This window comes from Staurois parvus, unplaced genomic scaffold (assembly GCF_062004578.1).
Source record: "Staurois parvus isolate SC_StPar_1 unplaced genomic scaffold, SC_StPar_1.0 ptg000534l, whole genome shotgun sequence".
NCBI classification, from domain to species: Eukaryota; Metazoa; Chordata; class Amphibia; order Anura; family Ranidae; genus Staurois; species Staurois parvus.
Window position 1 is genome coordinate 685,464 of NW_028318330.1, and position 15,019 is coordinate 700,482.

Genomic DNA, 15,019 nt, shown 5'->3' on the forward strand with positions numbered 1-15,019 from the left:
AGCATGGGGAAGAGTCTCAGGGCAGGAGATTTACAAAGCCCACAGAAAACATAGCTGAGACTCAGATTAAAAAGGATCCCAGAAAGTTTGAATCCCCAAAAAGGAGTTATGCTGAAGTTGTTGAAGCTCCAGACCACTCAGTCAGAAGAAGTCTAAACCCAATCTGGATTTCAAGAAGGTCCCCGTCACTGACAACTCAGACAAAAAGCATCAATTTACTAAGCGACAGGAGAAATCAGGGAGGTTATTACCGGAATTACAGGTCCAACCAGAAAAAGGTCCAATCTGGTTCTGAAACAGAAAGTTCTGTCAGATCCCAGACATCCAATTCCAAAACTCCAAACCCAAAAGTTCATTGGAAAAGTAGAAGTAATCTGTATGAAGCCTGGAGCAGATGCAGGTCAGTTCAGTGTATTAGCAGAACAAATGGGGAAATAACCAATTTCTTCACTGCTAACACTAAGAATCCTTTTTTAGGGAATCCCAATCCTGCGGAAAATCGTCCTCAGTAGGAAGCAGGAATGAACAGGTTAAAGCATCGAACAATGATAATGCCTGTAATGTCCCGATAAACAAGAGAGCACAAATGAAGCCAAGTGTCTGTATGTCTGAGAAGGATTGAACCTGTCCTATGCCAAAAGGTAAGGGGGGGCAGAATGTTTGTGTTTCTGTATTACAGCCCACAGAATCCTCCGCAATGAAAACGTGACAAGCCGTCCAAGGAGCTTCCATGTGAAGAAGAAGGGGGGGTCAGCGGATGAGACAAAGCATAAAGACACCTTCACTTCTCACCCAAGGTACCTCTGCCCATTACAGGACATTGACAAAAGGTATTCCATTGAAGTGGAATGACATCATCATTTACCAAAGATCACGGCTTTATTAGACACGGGGAGCCAAGCAACTATTAGAACTCAGAAAGATTTCCAACAAATCCAAGACTTCTCTTCAGGGAAATATAAAGGTGAAAAGTTTCCCAGCAAAACCTGTGAGTGTATCCGGTACAGCCATGAAGGTATCAGGTACGGCTTGGCTACATTTCATAGTGGGAAATAAAAGAATCTGCCATCCCACACTGCTAGTTGGTTTGCCCTATGACCCCTAATTATTGCTATAGATCTCCTTCAGAGATGAAACCCTGTCATTGATTTTATCAGTGAGGTTATATGGTCACAGGTCAATGTGCCAATTAATTATGAGCACTCCCAATCCTATCACAATCCGTGTAACTGCCACGTGATGGAGGAAAGACCGGACTCTATTGAGGTCCATTTCAGGAACAGCCAAATTCCAGATGTTTCCTTCTTACAGGCAACACCTACCTCCACCTTATGTGGACAGGAGGAGAACACCATATGTGTGTCCCCTGAAAGAGTCAGAGATGTCTGCCTGGAAGGGGACGTTCTATTCACCTCCATAGAGAAGATACTGACTCTACTGGGTTCGGTAATCATACACAATTCCTAGCAAGGATTGGAAAGGTGAATGAGGATGTGTTCTTTCCCTTCAAAGTCAATGACCTGGGAAGAACTAAAAAGGCTGAACTGGCTTTACACCGGGAAATAGTTACATTAGTAGAGATCTACTAAAACAAATGTCTAATCCTAAAGTAGTCAGGTATCCCAACCCTCAGGATAACTGGATCCATGATCTGGATAATGACTCCAAAAGTCAGAATATTATTGCCAAATGCATGTTATCCATTTCAGTTGGGGGTAAAGCGGCCAATCATTTAGTCCTGGTAATCACTGAGCCCCGGTATCAGATTTACATTGGCAACGATCTAGTGCATCACTTTGCCATACACACAGATCTGATAAATTCCACATTGTGGACCAGATTAAAGGGGATCTATGTACATTTATAGATGAACATGAAGCCCTTAAATCATCCCAGATAGTGCCATATGCAGGAGACATATTAGTACCACATGATGTACCTATACAGGTACAAAAAGGACAAATAGAATCCTGATGCATTTATATGTCTCTCAAATAAGATGCAACAATCAGGAATTTTGGTAAATACTACACCAATGGTGAATATCCAGCCATTGAAAACCCAAATAATTATTAATAATGGAGCCCCAAATGAAATCTCTTTGCCCCAAAACACTATAATTGGTTTGGCTTTAGATTTAGCGCTGGATTGTGCCCAAGGTTATTGGACAGTCAGGATAAGTCCTGGAGACCAATGCAGACTGGCCTTCACCTTGGATAAAGAACAATATACCTGGACCCATATGCCTTTAGGTTACATAAACTCAGGCCATGAATTTGCTGGTTCTTACATAAGGCCATGCCTGATGCTGCAGAGAGAGGAAATGTAACATATGTGGATGATATTTTATTGAAAAGTACTTCTGTTGAAAAGCATATCCAAAACATGAGACGTGCTAAATCAGCTGAGAGAGGCAGGTGTTACAACCTCATTACAGAAAGCCCAATGGTGCCGTACCAAAGTCACCTTCCTTGGACATGAAGTGACCTCTGAAGGCCGAAATCCACAAAAGAAGAAAGTGGAGGATGTTGTGATGGAAGTGTAGGCAGGACAGGACAGACACGGAGGATGGTAAACACACAAAGCTTTATTGAACTATGGAAGGCACTCAATCAGGGCAGGAAGGTAGCGTCCAGGTACCCAAAAAGGGGAAGAGAGGGGAGGAGCCCAAAATAATTGTAATACAGCCCACAATAGGGCACTTCGGGTAGCGATGGCCCAAACACTCAGGGGGGCAGTCCAGGTAGCTATAATCTGGGCATGCAATGGGGCAGTTCAGGCAAGGGTAATCCGAGCACACAATAAGGACAGTTTGGGCAAGGGTAAGTTGGGCACATAATAGGGGCAGTTCATGGCACTCCGCAACATGCAGCTTCTAGGGACACTCACAGTAAGTGGCTTGCAGACATTCAGCAGCAGGTGGCTTCTAGGGACACTCACGGAAGCAGGCTCATGGGGATTTAATGGTGTCTTGGCTGTGGAGTCTGACCTCAGCACAGCTCCCACACAGGTCTCTAGGGACAACAGCAGCCTCACAGGGATTCAGAGGGGTCTTGGCTGTTGGGTCTGACCTCAGCTCAGCCCTCACACAGCTATCTTGGGACAACAGCAGGCTCATGGGGACTCAGTGGGATCTTGGCTGTGGGGTCTGGCCACAGCACAGCCCCCACACAGCTCTCTAGGGACAACATCAGGCTCACGGGGACTCAGAGGGGTCTTGGCTGTGGGGTCTGACCTCAGCACAGCCCTCACACAGCCCTCTAGGGACAACATCAGGCTCATGGGGACTCAGCGGGGTCTTGGCTGTGGGGTCTGACCTCAGCACAGCCCTAACACAGCTCTCTAGGGACAACATCAGGCTCACGGGGACTCAGCGGGATCTTGGCTGTGGGGTCTGACATCAGCACAACCCACACACAGCTCTCTAGGGACAACATCAGGCTCACGGGGACTCAGCAGGGTTTTGGCTGTGGGGTCTGACCTCAGCACAGCCCTCACACAGCCCTCTAGGTACAACAGCGATCAGTGGAAACTCAGCGTCTAGGGAGGGTAATGGAGGGGCTCTCGGACAGTCCTGGTAGGGAGAAATAAGGGGGGGGGAGTTCACGGACAGTCCAGGCAGGGGAAACAGGGGTATGGACACTCACAGTTCTGGCAGGGGTTCTTTCTGGCTCCCAGCGGTCATCAACAGGCAATGACAACCCTCAGTACATGGCAGGTAATCCACAAAGCAGGTAGTTCTGACACACAGCAGCAACGGGTAATCCTGGCCCCAGAGTATTAGGCAGCGTATTGTGGGGCCCACAGCAGATATTTCTGGCACACAGCAGCAGCGGGTACTCCCAACCCAGAGTATTAGGCAGAGCAGCAGCGGGTACTCCCAACCCAGAGTATTAGGCAGAGTGCCAGCGGGTAATAGTCCTGACCCAGCATAGTATGCAGAGCAGCAGCGGGTACTCCCAACCCAGAGTATTAGGCAGAGCAGCAGCAGGTACTCCCAACCCAGAGTATTAGGCAGAGTACCAGTGGGTAATAGTCCTGACCCAGCGTAGTATGCAGAGTGGCAGCGGGTACTCCCGACCTGGAGTATTAGGTAGAGCAGCAGCGGGTAATAGTCCTGACCCAGCGTAGTATGCAGAGCAGCAGCGGGTAATCCCGATCTGGAGTATTAAGCAGAGCAGCAGCGGGTAATAGTCCTGACCCAGCGTAGTATGCAGAGTGCCAGTGGGTAATAGTCCTGACCCAGCGTAGTATGCAGAGTGCCAGTGGGTAATAGTCCTGACCCAGCGTAGTATGCAGAGTACCAGTGGGTAATAGTCCTGACCCAGCGTAGTATGCAGAGCAGCAGCAGGTACTCCCAACCCAGAGTATTAGGCAGAGTACCAGTGGGTAATAGTCCGGACCCAGCGTAGTATGCAGAGTGGCAGCGGGTACTCCCGACCTGGAGTATTAGGCAGAGTGCCAGCGGGTAATAGTCCTGACCCAGCGTAGTATGCAGAGCAGCAGCGGGTACTCCCAACCCAGAGTATTAGGCAGAGCAGCAGCGGGTAATAGTCCTGACCCAGCGTAGTATGCAGAGCAGCATCGGGTACTCCCATCCAGAGTATTAGGCAGAGTGCCAGCGGGTAATAGTCCTGATCCAGCGTAGTATGCAGAGTGGCAGCAGGTACTTCCGACCAAGAGTATTAGGCAGATTTGCAGTGGGTACCGGCTGTGGGGGTCTGGCCACAGCTCAGACCCCTCACAGCACCCTGTCCCGAGTGGGGGACGAACACACACCCACCTGGGTCCTGCGCCGGCCTTTTTAAGCGAGCGCAAGACACTTCCTGGTTGCTCTGGCAACGGCCGGTCCAGCGTCGGGTTGCTGGGGCAATGAGGCACGCCCCTTACTCTGGCCGCACTTTCGGGAGCGCAACATTTGTCTCCGGTGGGTGCAGAGCTCGGGAAGCCTCGTGCCCATGCTGCGCCCACCGGGGGGCATGTGGAGACAGGTCGGCGGTACCGCGCTGGAACCCCCGGCGGGTGGTCACTTTCCCCCCATCCTGCGCAGCCTTTCTTTAAAGGGTACATCAGGATGTGAAGAGGTGACAAGAGGTGGGGGGGAGAGGTGCCACTTCTCATCCTATGCAGCCTAACATCAAAGTCTGCGACAGGATGAGAAGAGGGTGAGGGGACACAGGGGAGACACAGGCACCGGGGGGGGGGGGGGTGACAGGAGAGGAGCAGGCACTCCGTGACAGATGTGATGAAGTGTAAAACACCCCCCAACATCAGTGACGTGAGATCATTTGTGGGTGTGATGAATTACTCACCTACGTTTATTGATGACTAGGCAGAAATCAGGAAACCTTTATTGACATTACTAAAGAAGAATATACCATGGACATGGGGGGGGCTCAGGAGCGAGCCATGAATGAGCTGACAAGGAAACTCACCCAAGCCCCGTGCCTGGCTTATCCAGAAGGAGGAAAACCCTTCTATCTGGGAACTGGATTCACAAACCTCAGTATCAATGCTGTACTGGATCAAATACAAGACAATCTGAACCAATCATTGCCTATGCCAGTAATTCCCTGTCACCTGTACACATCACATCCAATGACTGTGAGAAAGCATTACTAGCCCCAGTCTGGGCCCTTCAAAACTGTAAAAGTTACATTCAGGGTGAGGAAATAATAATATAACTGAACATCAACCTCTGCAATATTTACAAAGTGACAAATCCGAGATGGTAATTTATCACCCAGCAGAATCCCTGCCTGGACATCATCCTCACAAGGATGGCCATTACAAGTCCCATATAAAGGAAATAAAGAGTTGTATCCCGAGGTCCGGCCAACTCCAGGATTGTTCAGCTCCTTCTCATACAGAAGAGCCATTAGATGACTTCTTAGAAGAACAATGATCTTCCCCTTACAAGGCCGATGACGAGGACTACTGTCCATTACTGCCATGTGTATATATTGATGGCTGTGCTTATCACACCCCCATAGACCAGGAAAGACAATGAGTAGCCGGCATTGGAATCACCCGGACAGGACAATTCCCAAATGTATCAGTAGGGGGCAGTATTGGTGCCAAGAGCAGCCAAGTGCTGGAATTCCCAGCTGTATACAGAACTGTTCACATTGCTACAGACCATAATATCAAGGAGTTTGTTGTCGTCACGGATTCCATCTGTGTGTGGAACAGTTTTGTGGAAGATCTGCCGACTTGGAAAGGAAACAACATGTTCCGATGTAATCAATAGAGTATAGGTGAGCGCACAAAACACACAAATGAGCTGCTGGCATAAAAGGACAGAACCCCGAAATCCTCTGCTAAATGGTCAATAGGTATGCAGCGCTAATACAAAGGATCTGGTGAAAACAATGAATAACTGGAGAAAATCCAGTGACAAGAAATATGGTGAATGGATTAAAACCAAAATAAGCACAAATAAATCCATAAATATTCCACTAAAATGTATAAGTGTAAACATAAATAAATAAAGTGCATAAAGTGCAAAAACGTGCTGATGAATCCATATTCCAGTAAACTCGTGACTGGATGAGAATCGAGATGGTGATCGTTATAACACTTCAAGTATAATAGTGATTCTGGTGACTGGGAAGCAGGAATATTGGAAATAACTCCAGTGCAGGGGCGGACTGACCATTTGGAAACTCGGGCACTGCCTGAGGGCCCGGGGTCAGTAGGGGGCCCCATGAGATGCCCCTGGTACCTTTTTCATAGGCTTTTTTGAGTTTGGGCAAGGATACAGGGGCCCCATGATCCCCTATTGCCCGGGGGCCCCATGAGTTGTCAGTCCACCCTTGCTCCAGTGCTCGTGACTTCAGATGGTGATAGATTGGTATGTTCTTGCTCTTACCGCATGTAACAATACCCTCCAAACAGGACCCTGGTGGTCATCATGGATGTGGTCAGGGGCAGAAGGGGGCCCCACTGGCACACACACAGCAGGGGGCACACTCCAGACATCACTAATGGACCAATCCATTACAGGGAGTGGGGGAGGAACTGCTCCTTAATATCCAATCCAGCCAAGGTACACGGATACTGTCAGATGTTACTCTTCCACCTTCCACGGCTCAGTAATCAGCCACCACACATGGATATTATAGTGTAGGAACTCTGTAATAGATATGGGCAAAGAATCCAAATATTGATGCCAAAAAATCAAACTTACATATGCAGTGATAAAGATGGCCGCCGGACCAACATGCGGCCTCAGCGACGTGACGTCAGCACGGCAAGGCTCCTCACTGACGCGTTTCGTGTCACAGCACATTATCGAAGGGATAGCCTTGCCGCGGACGATGTCCGCTATTTATAGCTCCCGCGCAACGCAGGCGCCATTTTGTGGAAGTCCTGCAAGGCAGCCGGACAAAACGGAACCGCTTAGGGAAAACCACTCAGCCCACCAGGGAATGCAATACAAAGGAATGAATAATAAATGCTGAACAATAGGATGAGAAATAAAGGACAAAAATAAAAGCGGCTAAAGAAATAAATGACTATACATAACGGCCGCCATTTTATTGAAGGATAACAATATTAATTATAGGGATAATACAGGAGACGCTCTCCATTTTGTTGTAGACCCCTAAAATGATATGGAAAAATGAATGTATATATAAAATAATGAATAATAATACTCTGCCAATTATAGGGAGTGTGCCAACTGGGATTATAATATACAATGTATACATAACAACATGATGTCATCAAACTAGATATAGCGTATTGCCATTCACCTGGAGGACTACAAGTGCCATAATGTCATAACAACAATTGGATTACAGAGTCATTATAATATAAACATGTCTGATAAATATATACTTTATTATTACAAATATAAAAAATGAAGAGTGTGTATAGAAAAGACAATTAACAAAACGTAATATTCAGAGCCAATTAAAACATAAAATATTAAATTCCAAACATATGGAAATAGTAAATAAAAATATGGAAATAGTAAAAAGGAAAACCATCATCTGTATTCAGTGCTCTAGGTCAGGACTCCATTTTTATTCTTCTCCTGCCATCAATGCCCAACCCGGTCCCACACTTCATCCATGTCTTTGGGGACCTCTGATCTCCTTATGGACTGTTTCTTTCATGATGAAGATCAGCCATGGAGTATATCTGAGGTGTATATCAGGGTGTGCTTCTTCCCCACATGAGAGCTGGGATGTCCAGCAACATTCATCTAGAAGACATTTCCCGCACTCAAGGCACTAATACACCTCCAGGGTTGTGTGGGACCCCTGATGTACAGGAAGACAGGACTTCAGTGAGGAACATTTCCCTCACTCAGGACAGGAAAGTGGCTTCTCCCCTGTGTGAGATCTCTGATGTATGTAAAGATGGGACTTCACTGAAAAATATTTCCAGCACTAGGAACAAGAGTACGGCTTCTCCCCCGTGTGAGATCTCTGATGTTTATGAAGATAGGACTTCTGTGAAAAGCATTTCCCGCACTCAGAACAGGAATACGACTTCTCCCCCGTGTGAGATCTCTGATGTTTATGAAGATTGAACTTCACTGAAAAACATTTCCCGCACTCAGGACAGGAATACGGCTTCTCCCCTGTGTGAGATCTCTGATGCCTGGAAAGATGGGACTTATCTGAAAAACATTTCCCACACTCAGAACAGGAATACGACTTCTCCCCCATGTGAGATCTCTGATGTTTATGAAGAATGGACTTCTCTGAAAAGCATTTCCCGCACTCAGGACAGGAATACGACTTCTCCCCTGTGTGAGATCTCTGATGTGTGTAAAGATTGAACTTCACTGAAAAACATTTCCCGCACTCAGAACAGGAATACGACTTCTCCCCCATGTGAGATCTCTGATGTTTATGAAGATAGGACTTCAATGAAAAGCATTTCCTGCACTGAGGACAGGAATACGGCTTCTCCCCTGTGTGAGATCTCTGATGTGTGTAAAGATTGAACTTCACTGAAAAACATTTCCCGCACTCAGGACAGGAATATGGCTTCTCACCCGAGTGAGACCTTTGATGTGTGTAAAGACCGGACTTCTGTGAAAAACATTTCCCACACTCAGGACAGGAATACGGCTTCTCCCCTGTGTGAGATCTCTGATGTCTGTAAAGACTGGACTTCTGTGAAAAACATTTCCCACACTCAGAACAGGAATACAATTTCTCCCCTGTGTGAGATCTTTTATGCACATTAAGATTGTATGTAGAACAGAACCTCTTTCCGCACTCAGTACAGAAGAACCTCTTCCCTGTTGGAAGGCCGGCCTGGTCCCGCACAGTCTGAGGTTCCTCAGGATACGAGGAATCCGATGGTCCATCTACACTGGGTGGTGCCGGATGGACATTGGAGGGAGCCGGGTTTTCTCCTGGACTATACTGTGTGATGTCCTCATCTTCTACTTTCCAGTCTGGAGACAAAGTGAGACAATCCTCGGAGGTTTTCCTCATCTCCCGGCCATGGACTAAAATACAAAGACAAAGAGGATTACTAGACAGGAGCTGATTGGTTCCCCCAAACCAGGACTCCACCCACATTAGGCAGCTTGGTCTCTGAGGAGCTTACAATTCCACCCTCAAGGGAACTAGGAAATGGCTCCTCTGATCTCCTACCAGGTCATTTCTTTATTCATGGACCTTAGTCAGAGAGTGAGGAAACAACCAGAACTGTCTTTTATAGGAGGGACAGTGATGAGGGGATTATAGGACGAGGGTCCCCACCCCCTCTATCACTCATCGCCATCTTCCCAACACAAGAAGTACTGCACTTCCTTATTTAGTCCATGATTTAGTCATGAAGAACAGCGGGGCTGAGCCCCACCAGAGGTCAGAGAGTGAGGATGGGGGGAGAACAACCAAGATGAAGACTGGACTGATCCTGAAGACCACCATCATTGGGGTATTGACTCCTCCCTCATTATCACTTTCTGTTTAAGGGTCCAAAGTTGGAGGATGTTATCACATTATTATCACCATGTAAAAGTCTGTGCTCCAATCACATCATCCGATATAAAATGTCCAGCTGGGAGGAAATGGGTGTAACAAAAGAGAATCCATATTAGTCAGGAGTATGTAATGTACAACATAGAGTATATAGTGCAGGGGTCAGGAGTATATAATGTACTACATAGAGTATATAGTGCAGGGGTCAGGAGTATGTAATGTACAACATAGAGTATATAGTGCAGGGGTCAGGAGTATGTAATGTACAACATAGAGTATATAGTGCAGGGGTCAGGAGTATGTAATGTATAACAGAGTATATAGTGCAGGGGTCAGGAGGATGTAATGTACAACATAGAGTATATAGTGCAGGGGTCAGGAGTATGGAATATACAATATAAATTATACAGTGTAAGGGTCAGGACTCATAATATTGGTATTCAGTGGAAGATTAAATGTTTACTGTAGACAAGTTGCAGAGGTCCCACACCGCTGCCTCCCATCTCCTGAGACTGCACTCAGTGACTTGGGTCTGAGACACTACAGACATATCCCTCCACCCGGCACAGCCAGCAGACCACAGAGCAAGGAACCCTGGGAGAAATGTTCTATCAGAGATCCTGTTAGCCCCATGATAAGGGGTAGAAGACCCAAATCACATCAATCAACAGGTCAATCAACACCTATTGTGAACATCAACACTTTGCTGCCAGCTGAACCCCAGAACCTCCATAAATCCAGTCTAGACACATAAATTGTGTCTGCAGCACAGAGAAGGAAGATTATCCGAGAGAAATCCAGGAATACAGGACGGGGAACACAGCTCAGGAAAGTGACCAGGGGATTACAGGCTGATATCACCCAGTCCCCGCCCTACTCTGGACCAATCAGTGAGCAGTATGGGTGGAGGAATGGATTTGGTGTTCATGACCCACCTGTGCTGATCTCTGTAGGAGTGTCCTCCTCTATAAATGTCCCCGTTATTCCATCCTCCTCCATAGACTGCTGATCATCCCTCACATACGCCTCTTCTTCTTCTGCTTTCACCTCAAATTCTATATCGATTGGATCTCCACTCTAAATCAAGGAAATGAGAGAAAATATTATCTGTAAAATGTAAGATTTATGATTGTGACATCACACACAAAATCCATTGTCTCCACTAGTCCATGTTCTAGATGTTCCATCCCACCAACCTTGCAATGATGAGGGATGGTGTGACCTTCCTGTGTGGAATCCCGGGAATACAGAGGACGGGGACATCTCTCTGGTGGGTTCCTGGTATTAGGTGGCTCCATCATATCCTTGTGTCCTTCTGAAAACTCCTCCATCACTCCATACTCCTCATCCTCCTCTTTATACTCTTCTTTAACATCAATATTCTCATCCCCGAGGATTCCACTCTGAAAGATATAATAAAACATTCATTGTAACAAACATGCTGTGTATAAATCACAACTACCAATAATTGTCATCATCTACCTGATGATGGTGAGGGATGGTGTGACCTTCCTGTGTGGAATCCCGGGAATACAGAGGACGGGGACATCTCTCTGGTGGGTTCCCATGACTGGATCCATCTGTAGGAAACACACACACTGACTGAATCCATTGTTTCTATGTGTTTATCAGATGATGGGGGATCTAGGTGGATCCTCCGTACTGCTCTCTCCTTTACAATAAAGTCTCCTCTTACCCGGTGATGTGAGGGGCGGCTGATTGTCCATCATGACGTCCTTGTAGAGATCCTTGTGTCCTTCTAAATACTCCCACTCCTCCATGGAGAAATAGACAGTGACACCCTGACACCTTATAGGAACCTGACACACACAATGATACAGTCACCATCCAGACACATCCCTTGTCTGTTACTGGAGAATGTCCCAGAATTCCCGGCACCGCTCACCTCTCCTGTCAGCAGCTCCATCATCTTCTTGGTGACTTCTAGAATCTTCTGCATGTTGTGTCTCTCAGGGTTTAGGGAGTCACATGGAGGCACTGTGATGGTCATATGATCACCTGACTTCAGAAGAGGAAATCTCTGAGGAACCAATAGGAATATCATGTTAGACTCCCAGAATCCTCCTCACCTCTCCGGTCAGGTCTGTGTTTTAGTACTAGAGATGAGAGTGATGTCATGTGACCTCCCAGAATCCTCCTCACCTCTCCGGTCAGGTCTGTGTTTTATTAATAGAGATAAGAGTGATGTCATGTGACCTCCCAGAATCCTCCTCACCTCTCCGGTCAGCAGGTAGATGATCTCCAGGGTGAGGTTTAGTATCTTCTCAGTCATGTGACTCCGGTCCTCCTCCATCCTCATTGGTGCCATCATGTGATCTATACAGGTCTCCTTGTAGACGGATAACTTTGGGAAATGAAAGTAAGAATGATTTGGATGGTATTGGTCACACAATAATAGGATGTGGATGTGAGGGGGGAATAGGAGGGTTGCTGGACATTTAAAGTGTAACTAAAGACAAACCACTTGTTTCATTTTGGATAGAGTAATGGAGGGTTATAACCTCTGTCAGGTGTTTTTGCCATCTGTGTCCCATTGGGAGATTTCCCTTCACTTCCTGTCTCTAAGTCAAAACAAGAAGTGAGAGGAAATCCCCCCAAAGTGAGGGAATTCTGGGGTGTCACCAGAACTAATTTCCCCATTGGAGGATTTACCCTCTATTAGTGTTCTGATGTCAACCCAAAATTTGGGACTCTCTTTCATTGGTTATAATGGTCACCGGGACAAATGGGGGCACACACCGCTATAAAAACTGACAGATGCTCTAATTCCTCTCTAATCCAAACCTAAAAAGAAAAAAGTTTTACCTTTAGTTATACCTTAAAAACTACCGCCCCCCACGGGAACACGTTTACTTTAGACTGTTTAGTATTTAGACCCCAGAACTCTCTTGGTCTGCCGGATCAGAAATCCCCTTTTCTCTGTTGGGTTTGTTTTGTCTCTGAACTGGTTTTGATGAGTTTTATATCTGTAGACAAGGAATGATAAAAGGTTACATAGTCAGTAAGGTTGACTAAAGACACTCGTCCCTCCAGTTCAGCCGCATTGTGTGTATCTGCGTGTCTATGGCACCATCCTCTTCCATATCCCTTTACATTGTGTTCCCTAAGAAACACATCTAAAAGGTTTGTGAATGTATCTACACTCCCCGCTGACACACCAACTGTGGAAGGGAGTTCCACATCCTTACTGCTCTAACAGTAAAGAACCTAACACACACTTTAACCACTTGACCTCCAGAAGGTATTACCTCTTTATGACCAGGTTATTTTTTGCTGTTCAGCACTGCACTACTTTAATGGCAAATTGCTCGGTCTTGCAACACTGAACCCAAATTAAATTTATATAATTTTTCCACACAAATGAAGCTTTCTTTTGGTGGTATTTGATCACCACTGGGGGGTTTTGTATGTATGTAACACACTGCATTGTTACTAATTGCAGATTGTTAAATGGCCACAAGATGGCTGTGCTCTGCAGTTCAGCTGACACAGGAAATTGTACAGCAACGCTGAGAATGCTGGGACTTGTATGCTGCAAGCAGGATTTCTTCATTCAGTTCAGCTGACATAGAACTACAGATCCCAAGTCAGTAAGTAAAGGGGCTGGAGCGTATAAAAGGAGAAAAGCCCAGGAGGAGAGGAGAAGAGAGGCAGGGTGCGTGTGAGAACAGAGTGCCGATCCAGGAGGCCTCAGGCTGGATCAGACTGAATCAGAGAATGGAGAAGGGAATTTCCAGATTGTTGATCGTACTGAGAGGCAGGATAGTCAATCCTGCATGTAGGTGGATCGAGTCATCTGCATTGGCACCACTATCTCTATGGGAAGACAGCCAGAAAAGGGGCCCCCCAGCAACAAGGACATCATTTCACACCACTACTTTGAAGGACTGGTGAGAGAGTTCCTAACCCACACCACACCACCATGTGATACAGGTTCCATAGTTGTTGTTGCCGGTTACTAAGTCCAGGATTCTTACACTGCAGACTGCCACATAGAGACACAGTCTCTGTAGCCCAATCAGTGCTGCGGCCTATCTACACCAGAAGCCCATTGAAGTATCACACACAGTATATCAGCCCTAATAGATTCTGTTGCCTGATTGGTAGGAACTGGAAAAAGGTAAAATCATATTACCTCCGGCCTGTTCTACACAAAGTTCCACCAGCCAAGTCTCACACTAAAGGGACATACTTCTGCTGAAGTCTGCTCTCACCCTCCTCAGTTTGAGTAACCACCATACCCAAGTAAACTCCTAGATTGCTGCCTTTATTGAAGGGGAACTCTGCTTGCTGTGTCCTCATCACCAGGGAAGGGACATTTTCTCATGAAGAAAAGGGATGACCCCTCCACTGTGCACCAACGTAAAGAGCTCCACCAAAGCCAGCAGAAGAGTCTTTCCTGCATTGGGTGATGGGGCTTATATGGAACTTTCTGCTTGTTGAAACCCTCAGAGAGTTAAGCACTGGCTCTGTTTACTGGGAGCCCACAAGGGAGCGAGCCTAACATTCCTAATCTCCCCTTTTCTGCCTGTTTGGGGAAAGTTCTCTGGGTAGGAGAGAAACAATAAAAATCTCTGAGTCCTGGAGGACAATTTGGTCTATTTAACGTGGTATTGTGCTGTAATATGTTGTTTATTTCTCCTGAACAGTTCATAGTTTCTCACATCAGTCATCGATTCTTTGTGTGTATATTGCTGCTAATCTGACTCTAATACAGACTGATTTACTATTCATTCAATGCTATGTGATTATTGTGTGTTATAGCCGGGGGGAACACCTGACCAAGGTATTACAATGGTGTCAGCAGGGGTTGTGCTCCAGCCAGGGCTCAGAAGTGAACAGGGAACCCAAAATACTCAGCGACTCTTGAGGGGGTAGTACTACATATAAATGAAAAAGACCAAAATAAAAAAAAAAAAACAATATTTTCTACTTTCTGTTATTAAAAATATCTGATCAAATCACATTTCTTTGTAAATTTAGGCCAAAATGTATTCCACTACATGTCTTTGGAAAACAATCCCCAGTAAGTGTGTAGCAGGAGA

General features: G+C 46.3%; 1 protein-coding gene across 1 annotated transcript in view; it reads right to left on the reverse strand.

The window, feature by feature from the left end:
- LOC149451523 (uncharacterized) overlaps positions 1-14,814 on the reverse strand; it is a 44,627-nt gene extending 29,813 nt beyond the window's left edge. Inside the window, exons 1-5 of the mRNA XM_089690576.1 lie at positions 12,190-14,814; positions 11,860-11,994; positions 11,650-11,773; positions 8,401-9,475; positions 6,140-6,212 (exon numbers count right to left, since the gene is read on the reverse strand). Of these exons, the coding sequence (XP_089546702.1) occupies positions 6,140-6,212; positions 8,401-9,475; positions 11,650-11,773; positions 11,860-11,994; positions 12,190-12,285 (1,503 nt within the window). The 5' untranslated portion in view covers positions 12,286-14,814. The remainder of the gene's footprint in view (positions 1-6,139; positions 6,213-8,400; positions 9,476-11,649; positions 11,774-11,859; positions 11,995-12,189) is intronic.
- Between the last annotated feature and the right edge of the window lie 205 nt (positions 14,815-15,019).